Below are 14,770 nucleotides of genomic sequence, written 5' to 3'. Positions count from 1 at the left end.
AGAGGATGTAGATATTATCTGAGATTATCATTTGTCAACTTACATATCACCTATTTGCAGAGTCTAGAACTGACAGCAGTTAATAAATATCTGGGAACTCATAAGTGATTGTGAAATAGTACAGATTATCCACCATGATTATAATCAATAAACAGACGGTGGCCAAAATGTCAGCCATGCTAAACTCATTTCCTGTACCGATGACTTGGAGAGAAACCCCACCAACCTGAGACCACATGAGCATCATCTCCTCATTGCACTGTACCCTCAAATCTGACTTTGCCGGCTCTTTATTTCAATTGACTAATTCTGGCATCAGTTCTTTCTGAAGGAACTGGGATCTCCTAGTTATTCTATCTGTTATTTTAGGTTGAAAATAATGTTGGGGAATAGAATAACTTGAAGGGCTTTTGTTACTAATAGCTGTAGTTGCACATGTGCCTGTGGATCCCTTTGTGGCGTTAAGCTGTCTTCATCCCACACTACAAAAGTCCCATGTCACTTGGATGTCCTTGCAACTTCCTCCTCACCGGATGTCAGCAATTTTATACCTTTGCAGGTTTGACATTCACAAATCACTTGAGCACCTGTTCTTGTTCCTATTTCTTTTTTGGGTCTTACAATGTTTTGATCAACAAGTATGCAGACACTCATGCTTACTATCTTTTTCTTAAAAGATATTTTTTATTTCAGAGAGGGAGAGTGGGAGGGAGGGAGGGAATGAGGGAGGGACAAAGACCTAGAGAGACAGAGACAGAGAGACAGAGAGAGAGAGAGAGAGAGAGAGAGAGAGAGAGAGAGAGAGAGAGAGAGGGAGGGAGAGGAAGAGAGAGAAAAACATCAACGATGAGAGCGAATCACTGATTTGCTCCTCCTGCGCCCTATTGGGAGTGGTGCCTGCCACCTGGGCATGTGCTCTGACCCGGAATCAAACCGTGACCTCCTGGTTCATAGGTCAATGCTCAACCACTGAGCTACACCAGCTGGGCTCATGCTCACTATCTTGATGTCAAATTTGAACCCGAATGCCAGATGTGGTCCCTCGGCCGTGCTGTGTTGAGTGATTCTGCAGTCACATTCAGGCAGACAATGAACACTGCCTGCCATGAACACATGCCATGCGAGCTCCTGTTACAATCACTCTGAAAATCCAGTTTCTCACCCCACACCCAGAATTCTCCATGTGGGATGCTCCACTTCTAACCCAAAAGCTGGCATGGACCCCTCATTAAACTGGCAATCCATCCTACTTCCTTGCCCACAGTATGACTTCATCTTCTCCTACCTAGTTTAATCACAGAGTTGAACTTAGGAGGAGAGAAAAGAGAGAGGATGAGTGGAAATCTACACTTATCATTGAACAGTTTCTATGTGCCAGACACTGTGTGAGGTACCTTGTACACTTGATCTCATCCAATTCTCACAAGAACTCTGCGAGATGTACATTGTCATCTACACTAGTGACAAGCTGAGGTCCCAAGAGGTGAAATTACATGGGAGGACAAAGAGCTAGGAAATGGTGATGGCAGCCAGGCTTGCTTTTCTCATTGTGTGACAGGCCTTGTACACTAAAACCCTTGTGTTTTATTCATGAGGATACGAAGTTCTAGAGATGGCAAGTGGCCCACTAAATGTCACAGAGCTACTTTGTAGCAAACAAAACACTTGAGCCCACGGTTTCTATTTCTTATTCTAGTTTTCTTAGGCGGCTGTCTCTCTAATGCAAACAATGGCTTTGACTCCAACTCAAAAAATTTCCCCTGCGGATCCTGATTCTCTTCCAGGTATGAAGTGGCGGTGTGCAAACTAAGAAACAAGAAGAAACCAAACCAGCAAAACTCACTGGGCTTGAAAGAGCAAGACCCTCCAGTCGGCAGTCTTCAGTTTGAACACATTGGGCTTCTTCTCGTAGTCCGTGGCCTTGGACGCCAGCGCGTGGTGCACACTCACTGCGTTTTTCAAGTCCTCTTCGGACAGAGACTTTTCCGGCTTATACTCATCCTGCAGGCGATACAAAAGAAACAAAGAGAAGACCATGCTCAGGGTTCCGCCTCTTTATAAAACATGGAAATACAAGGAAAATACCTGAAACATTCATGATGGTGTGTGAAAAAAGGAAAATGAATGGGGAGTAAAGACAACTCTTTGCTACTTCATAAATGTCATAAAATATCCTGTTGTTTGAAAAGGATGCTCAGAATGAGAAAATACGCTTTGCCTAAGGGGCACTTTGTAAAAGCTGACATGGAATACTTAAGGTAAGCAGCTAAAGAAGACCAAAGATAAAATATCACAGACGTTTTGGTGATTTGAAGTGAAGCTGGTTACACAGTTAGGATGATGTGGTTACAGGAATAAATGAACAAAAGCTTTCAGATACTCATCAACAGAATCACACGGATGGTGAAAACCAGGCCATTGTTTTCCTTGTTCTAAAGACACTATGTGGGGGTAGAGTGGGGAGGGGGAGGAGGTCAATGGGGAAAAAAAGGGGGCATCTGTAATACTGCAACAATAAAAATAGATTAAAAAATAAAGTTAAAAAGGGAGAGATTGTGCGAAAAAATAATAAGATACTCCGTTTTCCTGCTACTTTCTTTTGAGGCTAATATTATCAAAAGAAAAGTGAACAGTAAAATGAAATGATTTCTCCAGCTGTTCTCTGGAAGACAAGAGGAAAATCACTTTAATAATCAGGAGAAAGCTTAGTGCTATTATCATAAATTTGAAAAATGGGTAAAATGACATAAAAAGGAAGATGTCATGTACAGATGCAATTTTATCTTTGGGCATGATCTATAAATTAATAGAACTTAGAAAGGTTTCTTGCATGGCTTCCCTCCAAACATAAATTTGAAATCCCAACCAGTAGAATAATAAAAATTTAAAACAAATTAGATGCTATTATTATTATTATTATTATTATTATTATATCTAACAGTTTTTCTGGACGGAAGTGGTTGTAATTCTTATTTCATACTAGAGGCCAGATGCACGAAATTTGTGCAGGGGAGGGGAGGTTCCTCAGTCTGGCCTGTACCCTCTTGCAATCTGGAACCCCTCAGACATCCTTCTCACAATCCAGGGCCTCTCACTTCAAACTGCCTGCCTGCTCCCTCCTAACTGCTTGCCTTCTTGGTCCTTTCTGCGTGGTTTCCAGCTCCTTAGTGCTGCCGTGGAGGTGAGAGAATCCTGCCACTGCCACTGCCACTGCACTCACCAGTTGTGAAACCGGTTTCTGGCTGAGCAGTGCTCCAGTTGTGGAGTGCACTGACCACCAGGAGGCAGCTCCTGTATTGAGCATCTGGTCCCTGGCGGTCAGTGCAAGTCATAGCAACTGGTCGTTTTGGTCTTTCGGTCATTCTGCTATAACGGTCACTGGGCTTTTATATATACAGTAGTTTTCCTGGGCCCATTAGAATTAGAAAAGGCCTCAAAACTACTGTAAATATAATAAACATTGCAAACTGTTATATATCTTTTCTAGTGTTTAAACTCCTTTTCCCTCTCTTCCCATATTTTATCAGATATGATGCTAAACTTGCACTTCTATAAAGAGCACACACACGTGCATGTACATACAAAGACACACACACACACACACACACACTTGCACAGTTCACTTTCTAATTAGTAGTAAAAGCCTAAAGGAAGACATCAACTATTACCACAGGATAGTTTTAATAAATTTTCTGAAAAATTACAATTAGACTTTCCCATACCTTCTCCCCATTCCCTCCACAAATCAAGCAATAATTCAAATGTACTATTATCATTGATTCAAATTGAGTCAGCAATAAACAGCAGCTGTTTATCCCTAATGACAAGCATGTCAAACTCAAAGGCTAACACAGACCCAACAAACAAGGTTTAAGTTTATGTGGGCCAGGAAAAACACAAAAGCTTCAATTTTCATAGCAGCATCGGTTATTTCAATAGAGACATACTGCATACAAAGGGCTGAAATAAGTGAGTAATGATTAACATAACATAAGAGAACATTAAAAAAATTAATATATTTTTTGAACATTAACTTACCAGACACTGAATAATTGTACAAATTTTAATAAGCGTAACGCAAATAAACCTATTTTTCTTGTTCTCTGACAGTGAAATATTTCTTGTTGCACACACCAAACAAGTCAGTACAAGACTAATGAGGTGGCAACTGGCTGCGAAATATTCGCTGCTAGTATTAGTGGAGAGAAATGGTGTGCCTGCGTGTAAGGGAAATGAATGCAACACGATTATAGTAATCAGTCATTAGCGAACATTATAGTTCGTTATTAATAATTTATGAATAACAGGATATTGTAAAAATTAACCCTTTGCACTCCGCTGTCCCCTCTCAGGGGACATCGGAATTCTAGCATATCACTCGGATGTCCCCTCTCAGGGGACATTGCAGTTTATTAGTGATTACGGGGAATTGAGTTAATTCAACGCACGTTTCGCAAAGTAGCATTGAGTAGCTGGTAGCCAATGTCCAGAATGGTTCGGAGTGCAAAGGGTATTAAATTACAAAATTTTTATTAAAGCATTTCTTACATATTGTTAATTGGCTGGGCCGCAAAACTATTCGTTGTGAGCTGAAAGTTTGACATGCTTGCTTAATGATCACTGTCAGTGACAGTGCTAAGAGACAAAGGTAGGGATCATCCAAAATACACAGTGCGTTTTCTCCTCTGTTCCCCTTTGGGACCACCTCCAAATAAAAAGCTTCTGCACAGCAAAAGAAAGCACCAACAAAATGAAAAGGGAGCTCACTGTATGGGAGAACGTATTTGTCAATGATATATCTGATAAGCGATTAATTTCCAAAATATGTAAGGAACTCATACAACTTAACAAAAGGAAGGCAAACCAATTAAAAAACGGGCAAAGGATCTAAGTATACACTTCTCCAAAGTGGATATACAGAAGGCCAAGAAACATGAAAAAAATGCTCAAAGTCAGTAATCATCAGAGAGATGCAAATGAAAACAACAATGAAACATTACCTCACACCTGCCAGAGTGGCTACCATCAACAAATGAACAAATGACAAGTGCTGGGGAGGATGTGGGGAAAAGGGTACACTGCTGGTGGGAATGCAGCCTGGTGCAGCCACTGTGGAAAATAGGATGAAGTTTTCTAAAATATTAAAAATGGAACTGCCATTTGACCCAGTGATTCCACTTCTGGGAACATATCCTAAGAATCGTGAAATGCAAATCAGAAAGAATATATGCACTCCTACGTTCATAGCAGTGCAATTTACAATAGCTAAGATCTGGTAACAGCCTGAGAGCCCATCAGTAATGAGTAGATAAAAAAGCTGTGGTACATTTACAACATGGAATACTATGCAGCTCTATAAAAAAGAAGGATCTCTTCCCCTTTGAGACAGCAATGACCTCCTAATTGCAAAACTCAATAGATTTTTTATTTCCAGTTCTTATCTCATAGCACCCAAGGGAGTCAACAATATTCTTGAAATTCTTCCTTGGCTTCTTGTTACAATACCCTCTCCTGGACTCTCTCCTAGCTCTTTGACCATGACTTTGCTATCTCCTCTTTAGCTTGTCCTTCACTGTTAGTTCTGCCATTGGCTTTCATCCCTTTTCATTCTATTAGTTCCCCTTGGGATGATCACAGCCACTGTTATTTAAACTCCCACATGGTTACGATGTCTAACAAAGTGCTAGAGATGATTAAGAAACACAAGACCAATTGATAGCTATTACTACTGGATGCCTTAGACCAGGGGTCCTCAAACTTTTTAAAGTGGGGGCCAGATCACGGTCCCTCAGAGAGCTGGAGGGCCGGACTATATGAACTACTAATTCCTACTGTAACACCTCGGCTGCGCTCACTGCCCAAAAAACCTGGCGGGCCGGATCAGACTCTTCTGCGGGCCGCATGTGGCCCGCGGGCCGTAGTTTGAAGACCCCTGCCTTAGACCTTCGCACTTGGAGCACATTCTTTCTGCTGATCTTTTCATTTAAAACCAAGTTGATATTTTCAGACTTCTCAAAAAGTGCAAAAAATGTAACACTTATGATAAATAGCCTAAGTAAAAGCTGACTGACTTGTCAAGTTGAAAGAATTGTACCACTGCTTTTGATTTCAAGGCCGTTTCCTAAAAAGGTTACACTGCCAGCTTACCTTACCGAAGAAGGAAAATATTACACAGGGCAGAAAAGGAAGATCTATTTAATTAGGAGGAAACCAAAGTCAAAGAATTTTACATTTAACAAGTGTCTGCTTTTCTAGTTGATAGTAATGTGATCTTATTTTAAAGACCAACAAAATACATTGGAATTCTGAATTCCCTCATGAAAACAAAACTCAAAATCCATAAAAAAAATGAGCAAAAGCCAGGGTAGATTGGAAACATTAGGGTTGGCAATTGTATAAAAAGAAAGGATTTCATTTTACAGAGTTCATTCTTACATCTTTATTTTTCAATGCTTGAAATTGAAGACGGTGTTTAAATGATAAAACTGGGAAGGGAAAAATAGGGATAAATTATTGCAATCAAACCTAAGATTCTTGGCTGTGCAAACTAAATATGAAACATAGAGCAAGATAAATTCAATCAAGAAATTTTCAAGAAGAACATGCTCCATGACATCTAATTACCCTACATTCTCTCAAACAAATGAAAAGCATGCATCTCTCTCCTGTGTTCACCTCCAATCGACATATTTTTATCTGGTATGATTCATCAGAGCATTCCACCACCCTAATAAGCACCAAATGTGAGTTCACAATGCCATTTATTTTAAATTCATTTGAAGCATGAAATAAAAAGCTTTCCCCCTGAAATGCTTGTTAATTAAACCTCTTGTGAAACGGAATCATAACACACCAACACAAAAATCCATCTACAGCGGCACAAGCAATTGGCCTCAGTCTGAAACATGTACTCTCAGGTGAATACAAAGTCCAATTTGGAAAGTGACCACATTTCAATAGAAATTCGTCAACATCAACTAAGAACATGCTATAATTCCAATTTTCAAAGTATTGCTTACTTTATGTCATATTTAAATAGGTAAAGTTGCTATACCTAATTCAAACGATTTAAAACAAGTTGAAATGGTCTTGATTTGCACTGAGAGAATAGAGAGAGGGGAACTCAGAACACATTCTTGCTTGAAGCTGAGGCTACTTACAAAAATGCCAGCAGTTACAGTACACTGGATCCTAAACTGTCTATTAATTCTTGATTCTTATAAAGGCATTAAAAGTATTTCCATCATTTGATTTTGTTAAAACACCTTTTAAAGTACTTCTGGTTTAAACTCATTCAGCTTCATTTTTCTTGGCGCTAGGAAGCCCAGAAAGTATTGTATTTCCACAAATCTGAACGCGAGCAGTCAGGCAGATCAAATGAGGGCATGCTTTGCCCATCTCTTAATTATATACTCACAAATCATTTATTTATAGAATTTTAAACCTGAATTCATTTCATCGAATTTTCTCATATTAGAAAAGCAATTTTAGAGTCAGAAAAGTATGTCCTATATGGCTGTACTTAGGAAAATTAAGAGAGGATAAGTAAGTTAAAAATCAAAGGATTCAAAATAATTATATTATTTGTTCAAGTAACAGGCATAGGTGCCCCCTCCCGTGCTGCGATGAGGTGGGGGCATCAGCGGGGCTTCTGCATTGTGACCTTCCTGGTTCACACAGAGGGCGCCGCGCAGACAGCACACTCCAAGGACTTGACCTGCTTTCTCAGTGAGGCCCCGACTTCAGCGAGGCACAGGACATTTTCCAGGATAAGTCCGGTGAGTGAACCAGAAAGTCATGATTTATCTGTTTAATGATTACGCATCCAAAGAGTTCGGGCTGATAACTGGAAGAGAGTTGCAGCTGATAGCTATCAGCAGCCCTTCAGGAAGATGACAGGATTCCTGACTCACTATCCAGACAGTTAAGTCTTAAAGTTTTAAGCAGAAGTCAAACCTCAGCATCCTCCCGTACTCCGTCCATACTTCTGATGCAGAGGTCGGAGTTTATGGTGAAAGGCTGCCCCGGCCGTCCTCTGGGCTGCAGGATCCCCTAGCCTTCTGTGAGAGGCCGCACTTGTCACTGCCTGTCACCATGTAGATGTGCCTGTCCACCAGCCAGCCTACCACCACTCTGTTCAGAACCCTGTGAGACCAAATGAAGGTCTAATTCATGTTTCCCTCTGCAACGTTCCCATGACAGCTGTGGGTGTGAGATTTCCTGAAAGGGAGGGATGGAGAGCAAAGCCCTCGGAGATGGGTCCAGAAATCAAGCCTCCTTTCCTGGAAAGAAGGCTTGATTTCTGGACCTATCTCACACCTGGGGAAGCCACAAAACACTGCATCACCCATGTGGGGGCAAAACAATTCTTTAGAGGAATAAGCCAGTTTGTGCCTGCTAGGCCTCAGAACTGTAATTGTGGTTGTAATCAGAAACCTGCAGAGTAGAGCTCATAAGTCTTAAACCCCAGAGATAAGGTGTGTCTAAGATGCAATGTCTTCTTATAAATTTATAGTTTTTATAAATATGACTATGTCTAAATACCTTTTACACATGGTCACACTCTGCTGGACTGGGCCACTCATCTATTTTATTACTAACTAGAGGCCCAGTGCACAAAATCATGTGGCCCTGCCCACGCAGTGCTGCCTACTCATGTGTGCCTCACTGGTGACCTGTCTTTGGTCATTATGGTGTCACGACCACTGGGCTTTTATTATATAGTTGACAACTTGGCCATGATCATTACTCTCCCAAGAGAACATGGCTTTGAAGCCATTAACTGTCTTTCAAGCATTTTCCATTGCTGCAGAGAATGAGAGGGTCCACATGGCTTTTTAAGTGTGAAAGGGCACAGAGCCGGCAGGTTCACAAGAGGAAGAAAACGTGCCCTGAGCAGGCAGGAAAGCCTTTTCTGACGGGGCCCAGGCCAGGGATCAGCCGGCGTCTTGCACTATGGGTATTTGTCACATCGGCCCCAGAATGGCTGCCATCCTCCCAGTCTGGGGGGACCTTGAATCTCCAGTATCTTCATTCTGCCAGCCCAGTTCTGTATGTCACCTATACCTCAAATGTGGCAAAAACCAAACCAAACCAAACCAAACCCCTCTTTCAATCAGATTTAAAAAGGAAACCATATAGGCAGTTGGAACAAATCTCTCTTCCAACTAATCCAAGAAATGAAGAGATGATTTTGCATAAAAGACAGAGTCCCCAGAATATAGTGGCAACAAACTAAATTTTTAGAGAGCAAACTGATTTTTTACTGTCAAAAGACATAATTACTCTTCAACCATTACACCAATCACCTGACAAAAGCTAACATAGCTCAGTTTTGTCATAAGCAGACCTATAACAAGAATACTATCATAAAGTTTATAATAAAATCGTTTCCAGAAAACTACGGAGACTAGCAGGGTATGACACAAAACCCACACCAGACACCCACATAACTTTTCAAGCTAAGTGACAGCAAAGAATCAGCCAAGCATTTGGACAACAGATGACTCACTCTCTGTTGACAAGTAGATATGAAATGAATATTCAGTGTCAATGACAATGGGTCATCAGGACCAACAGGAATTTAATCATCACTTTATTATCAATTCATAGCAATTTCAAAATTGTGAAGTACATATGAACTGTATTATATTAAAATGATTCTATTAGGCTTCTCTGCCATAAACACTTAATCTATACATATAAAAGCCAAGCGACCATTTGACCAGTAGCTATGCATTGACCACTGAGGGCAGATGCTCAACACAGGCATGGAAATACAGAACAGACTGATGAACCTCAGAGAGAAGTGGGGAGTGGGGAAAGTGGGAAGAGATTAAACAAGATCTTACATGCATAGTAGAGGCCTGCTGCACATGTACTGGTGGGGTCCCTCGACCTGGCCTATGTCCTCTCGCAATCCAAGACCCCTCAGGGGATGTTGGACTGCTGGTTTCAGCCTGATCCCCGCAGGCCAGGACAAAGGACCCATCGGTGCACAAATCTGTGCACTGTGCCTCTAGTATTCCCATAAAAATAGTTATCAATGGGGTATAAATTTCTTAGGCGTGAGCCTGGGGGCTCAGGGAACTATAGGTATTAGGACCAAGTAAGACTAGGAGTGCATTTTTACTTAGCTGGGTGACAGACAAAACCACTCTATCATAAATGCCCTATAGTGTTCTACTGAAGAAGGTTATAGAAACTGTTATCAGTTATTCCCCCAAATTTACTCAACTCACCATATGCTCTTTCCAGTTCTCACCAATACATTTGATTTAAATCATGTCATTAACCATTCATCACATAAGGCTGTCTTCTCATCTACACTCCAAACTCAAGGTTGTTTTGGTTGATGCCATATTATTTCCTACATTGCTCCCAATGTGACCTTTTGTACATGGTTCTGACATTACTTTTGTGATACTCTGTAGATTTGCTGTTTGCTTGGAAGTCAAAGTAAATGTGACTAAGTAACATAGCAAGGGGGAATGAGAAATGAGGCAATGCTGAGGAAGAGTGCGTGTAACCCTGCAGAACCAAGACAAGAGCTTGGATAATGTCAGAAACTGTCCAGGGGAAAGGAAGAAACACATCTGTGTCCCTCCAGATATGTTTCCACACACTTTTTAGAAAAAAAATCATAATAGGAAAGAAAGGAGGGTTAGCCAAAATGAGATAGACCCTACGGATCTGTCATTTGAAAAAGTCACATAATGGGGGGCAGCAGAAAGGAGGGAGCCGAGAGAAGATCCGAGTGGAAACTAGTCAAGCCTTTTGAAAGCAGTTGTCTGTGTTCTCTGTCTTTAACTCACACCCACCTGACTGCCATGCCTAGCATTTATTGCAGCTGCTTCACAATAATATCCTTGTTGCTGAAAGCAAGAGGCACTTTCTGATTATCTTACTTAAACTTTTTACAGCATGTAACATTCTATCATCTCTTGATATCTGTCATGTTTGTCTGCCCTCTCTTTCCCCCTCTCTCTCTTTTCGTCCTGGCTCTGGCACTCACTGTTCAGGCTCCTTCACTGTCTGTTCCTCTCCTGCCACTGGCTACCCACCCCATATTCTCCTCACTCCATAAACTGAGTGACATCATCTACTCCATGGCTGAAATTACCAATGACTTTTTTGCGGATTCTCCATATCTATATTTCTAACTCCCTCCTCAGGTTCAGATCTGATAACAGTTGCTTACTGGACAGATCAATTTATTATTTCACAGACACCTCGAATTCAACACTGCAAACCCAACTCTCCACTTAGACTGTGTTCTCCCTTCCCGCTACCCCTACCAGAGTTCCAGCTGATCTGGTCTCACCCCCGCTTAAAGACACGTTGGTAGCTTCACAATGCCCCAAGATAAAACCTCAACTTTTAAACACGGCCTTCTGGGCTCCTCGCAATCCGCCCAGGACGCCCTTCAGCCGCTGAGCTGGCAGCTCCCTGAATGTGCTGTGATGCCACCGTCAGGCACCCACACAGATTTCTCCTGCCTGGGTCCTCTGTACGACTCGCTTCGACCTGTCTTTCCAGTGTGGGTTTAGATATCATTTTCTTCATGGATTCTTCCATGATCTTCCCCGCTTCTCTGAGGCCCAGGTACGTGTCCTTCCCACTGTGTTTCCACAGCACCCTGCCCTCTTTGTAGCACACATCAAACTGCACTGAAATGTCTTTTATTTGTTGAAATCTTTAGGGACTATATCTCACTCACAATCCAATCTCAGGGTGTACATTTTGAAGAACTGGCAGAGTCTAATATGCACATTCATTATTGATTTGCTTCCTGTTAGGGCCCTCCATCAGAACAGCAGTTTGTTGGTCAATGTTCAGCTAAGTCACTGTTAAGTCATGAAAAGGTGGGAATGGTAGTGAAACTTAAGTGTTCTAGCAAGACCTTTCAGAACAAATGCTAGGTCCTATTATCTCTGTATCTCCACACCTGGCATTAGGCTCTACCCATAGTATGCTGACTAAAGAAGTTGCCAAACTGAATTAAGCTAGTCTTGGGCTAGAGCAGTGGTCAGCAAACTGTGGCTCTATTGACTAATGAGTTTGCCCACCACTGGGCTAGAGGAACAGTAGGCCCTTTCTCATTACCTCTTATGGGGAAGCATGAGACTTGGTTGGAAAGTTTGTAAGGAGGACATTCTGAGGAAAAGGAAGTATGCGGAAGGCTGCCAGCCCTGTTTATTGGAATTCCGACTTAGGGGAGTATTGAAGGTGGTACCCCTAATTATTCCGTGACCTTTCCAAACAAGTCTGTGTACAAGCAGACTCCTGGGTGTGTACTGGAATCCTTATGCTTAATCTTTTCGGTGTCCTTGCTTAAAGGACATTACAAACACATGTGCCTCCCAATATTATTTACACCGCTGATTGTATCTAAAAGACCAACTTTATCTCAAACTGCTGCTACAATAAAAGCCTAATGAGGCAGGCAATTGAGGCACCTGGTTCTTTTAGCAAGGCAGTCCCTTAGCCCTCTCTTTCACAGCAAACATTGTTGTGTCAGGTAATCCATTCATCCATCACTCAGGTCTGCTGGTCAGCCCTGGCAAGCCCTGACTCAAATAAGAGAGAACCGGTGAAAGTGGGGAAGGAGAGAAAGGTGACACTTTTTTCTCAGCCATACTTGAATCCCAGAAATGTTACTACTGGCATCGACACCACAGAGGGGAGGGCAGTGTGCACTCCTAGGACACGCTTTACCCAGCAGGTTCTGTGGGAGGGGCTGCCTGGCCTGGGAGTATGATGCTGCCTGAATCCTTTGAGTACTTGAGTGTCGGTGGGAGCAGCACACAACTCACAGGCAAGGAGTCTGGAATTCCTTGAGGGAATAACACTGTTCCTTTTGTAAAGTGGACACCACCTCTTTCGTCTTCATGATATACTAGTTAACTGAAATGTAATTTTCATGTTTCTAACACTTGCTATTCCCCATTCATCCTATAATCCAAATGTGAAAAGCTGTCTTGCCATTCTTCGATCTGCCATATTCTCTGTCTGCCTCTCTGGCTAAGTGCTTTGGATCACCGCCTGGCAAATGCCTGCTCAGCTCAAGATGTATTCATCTCTCAGGAAGGCATTCTCTGACCTGTGCAAGCTTAATTAGGGAGCCCCATTCAGTAAGACTTTTTCATTCCTCCATTAATTTATCTCATTGTGTGATGAATGTTCAATTTACCCATTTCTCCTCTTATTTTGTGAGCTCTACAGGCAGAGATTGGGTCTTAGCAATCTCTGGAAGCCCAGTATTCAGCATAGTATAGTACTTGACATAGTATAGCCCAGTATTCAGCATAGTAATGAACTCTGAATGGTTATGTGAGGAAATAAACTCCAAACTGTACAAACCCCAAATCACCTTGCAACACAGCATACATTGCATCCTATAGCTTACCGTGTGTGCAGCAGCTGCCATTGTGTGTTGATGGCAGACTCAGCAAGGTTAAAGAGTAGCCAGCAATGCAACATCAGGAGCCTTTGTAGGACACAACCTGCAGCAATCCTGAGCCTCCTACACACTCTACAGCTCAGAGCTAACTCAAAGGAGAAGTCTAAGTACCTACGGCTACTTTGTCTGGTGAGTAGCTCAAGATCGCAACGGTCCATTTACAGCAGACAGCACCTGTGACCTTCACAAGTGCTTGGCATTTCCAGACGCATACATCTTCATATCTGTAGTGCCTTTTTGCTTTTTAAATCTTACAGACCAGGAAGAAACTAATTAAAAAATCAGACTAGATATATCCATTCAAGAACCCAGCCTGCTGTGATCAGGCTCTCACTGACTGATGAGCTAGTCTCTAGGATCTGTGTAAAGTTTCTGGGAACACATATTGATTGGTTACTATGATGAGATTTCAAGCACTTGTCACATTTTTTTCGAATTCTCCTTTTCCTTTTCTCTTAACAGGCATTAACAACAACAGCAGCAACAACAACAGCAGCAGCAGCAACAACAATGGAGGAGACTGGATCCCAAACAAGACTACCCTTTTCAGACTCGTTCTCATCCTAAGTGGATCCTTTGTAGCAATGTTTACATTCTTAACAGATTCAAAAGGAAATAACAAGCTGGTAGATATTAGGCTATAGCTCTACCTTGCACTCTCTTACACCAGTGTATTATTTCCTTTGTGTCCTATGTCTCACTGTTTAAGAGAAATTTCACCCAACTTTCCCCAGATCCACATTTGCCACACTCCAGAGCAGAGGTACCACAGCTATGGAGATGCAATCTGATTTTGGAGCTCTAATCCAAACTGATGCTGAAGCTTCAAGGTTTACAAAGTCTACTTTCTCTTGTCCTTATTTAATTCTTTCTCTTCTATATCTGCATGAGTCCAACTCAACTCCATTCACTTCCTGGGAGAGAGGACAATGAAATAGGAAAACGTGGTGACTTGGAAACAGCATCTCTCTTTACATCTCTTCTGTCAAATGTTGAATGCAAGAGTATTTGTCTCTCTTCCCAGGCTCACCCTGGGATGGAGTGGGTGGAAATCCTGTGACGAGGTATTCATTGAAATGGTTTTGCCAAGGGCAGCCATGTCCCTTATAGAGATTTTAGAGACAATGAAAAAGTAAGCCAAAAGAATAGGACTTATGCAGGGGAAACAGCTGTGATATGTGAAAATTAATTACAAAGGGTTGTTCCCTACAGAAACAGAACTAGTTGAAAGGACTAATGCGGACCCAGCATGTACACACATGCTGCTCAGGAGGAGGCCAAAGCAGTTGACTTATAAATTGGCAGCTG

General features: G+C 41.9%; 1 protein-coding gene across 9 annotated transcripts in view; it reads right to left on the bottom strand.

Moving 5' to 3' along the window:
* Positions 1-14,770, bottom strand: part of PSD3 (pleckstrin and Sec7 domain containing 3) — a 412,571-nt gene that overhangs the window by 34,660 nt on the left and 363,141 nt on the right. For all 9 annotated transcript variants that reach the window (XM_084879789.1, XM_084879791.1, XM_084879795.1 and 6 more), the window contains one exon: positions 1,844-2,001. In XM_084879789.1, coding sequence (XP_084735915.1) covers positions 1,844-2,001 — 158 coding nt within the window. The remainder of the gene's footprint in view (positions 1-1,843; positions 2,002-14,770) is intronic.

This window comes from Pipistrellus hanaki (genome assembly GCF_964339955.1).
Source record: "Pipistrellus hanaki genome assembly, chromosome: 3".
Lineage (NCBI taxonomy): Eukaryota > Metazoa > Chordata > Mammalia > Chiroptera > Vespertilionidae > Pipistrellus > Pipistrellus hanaki.
This window is presented reverse-complemented; position numbering and strand designations above follow the sequence as displayed.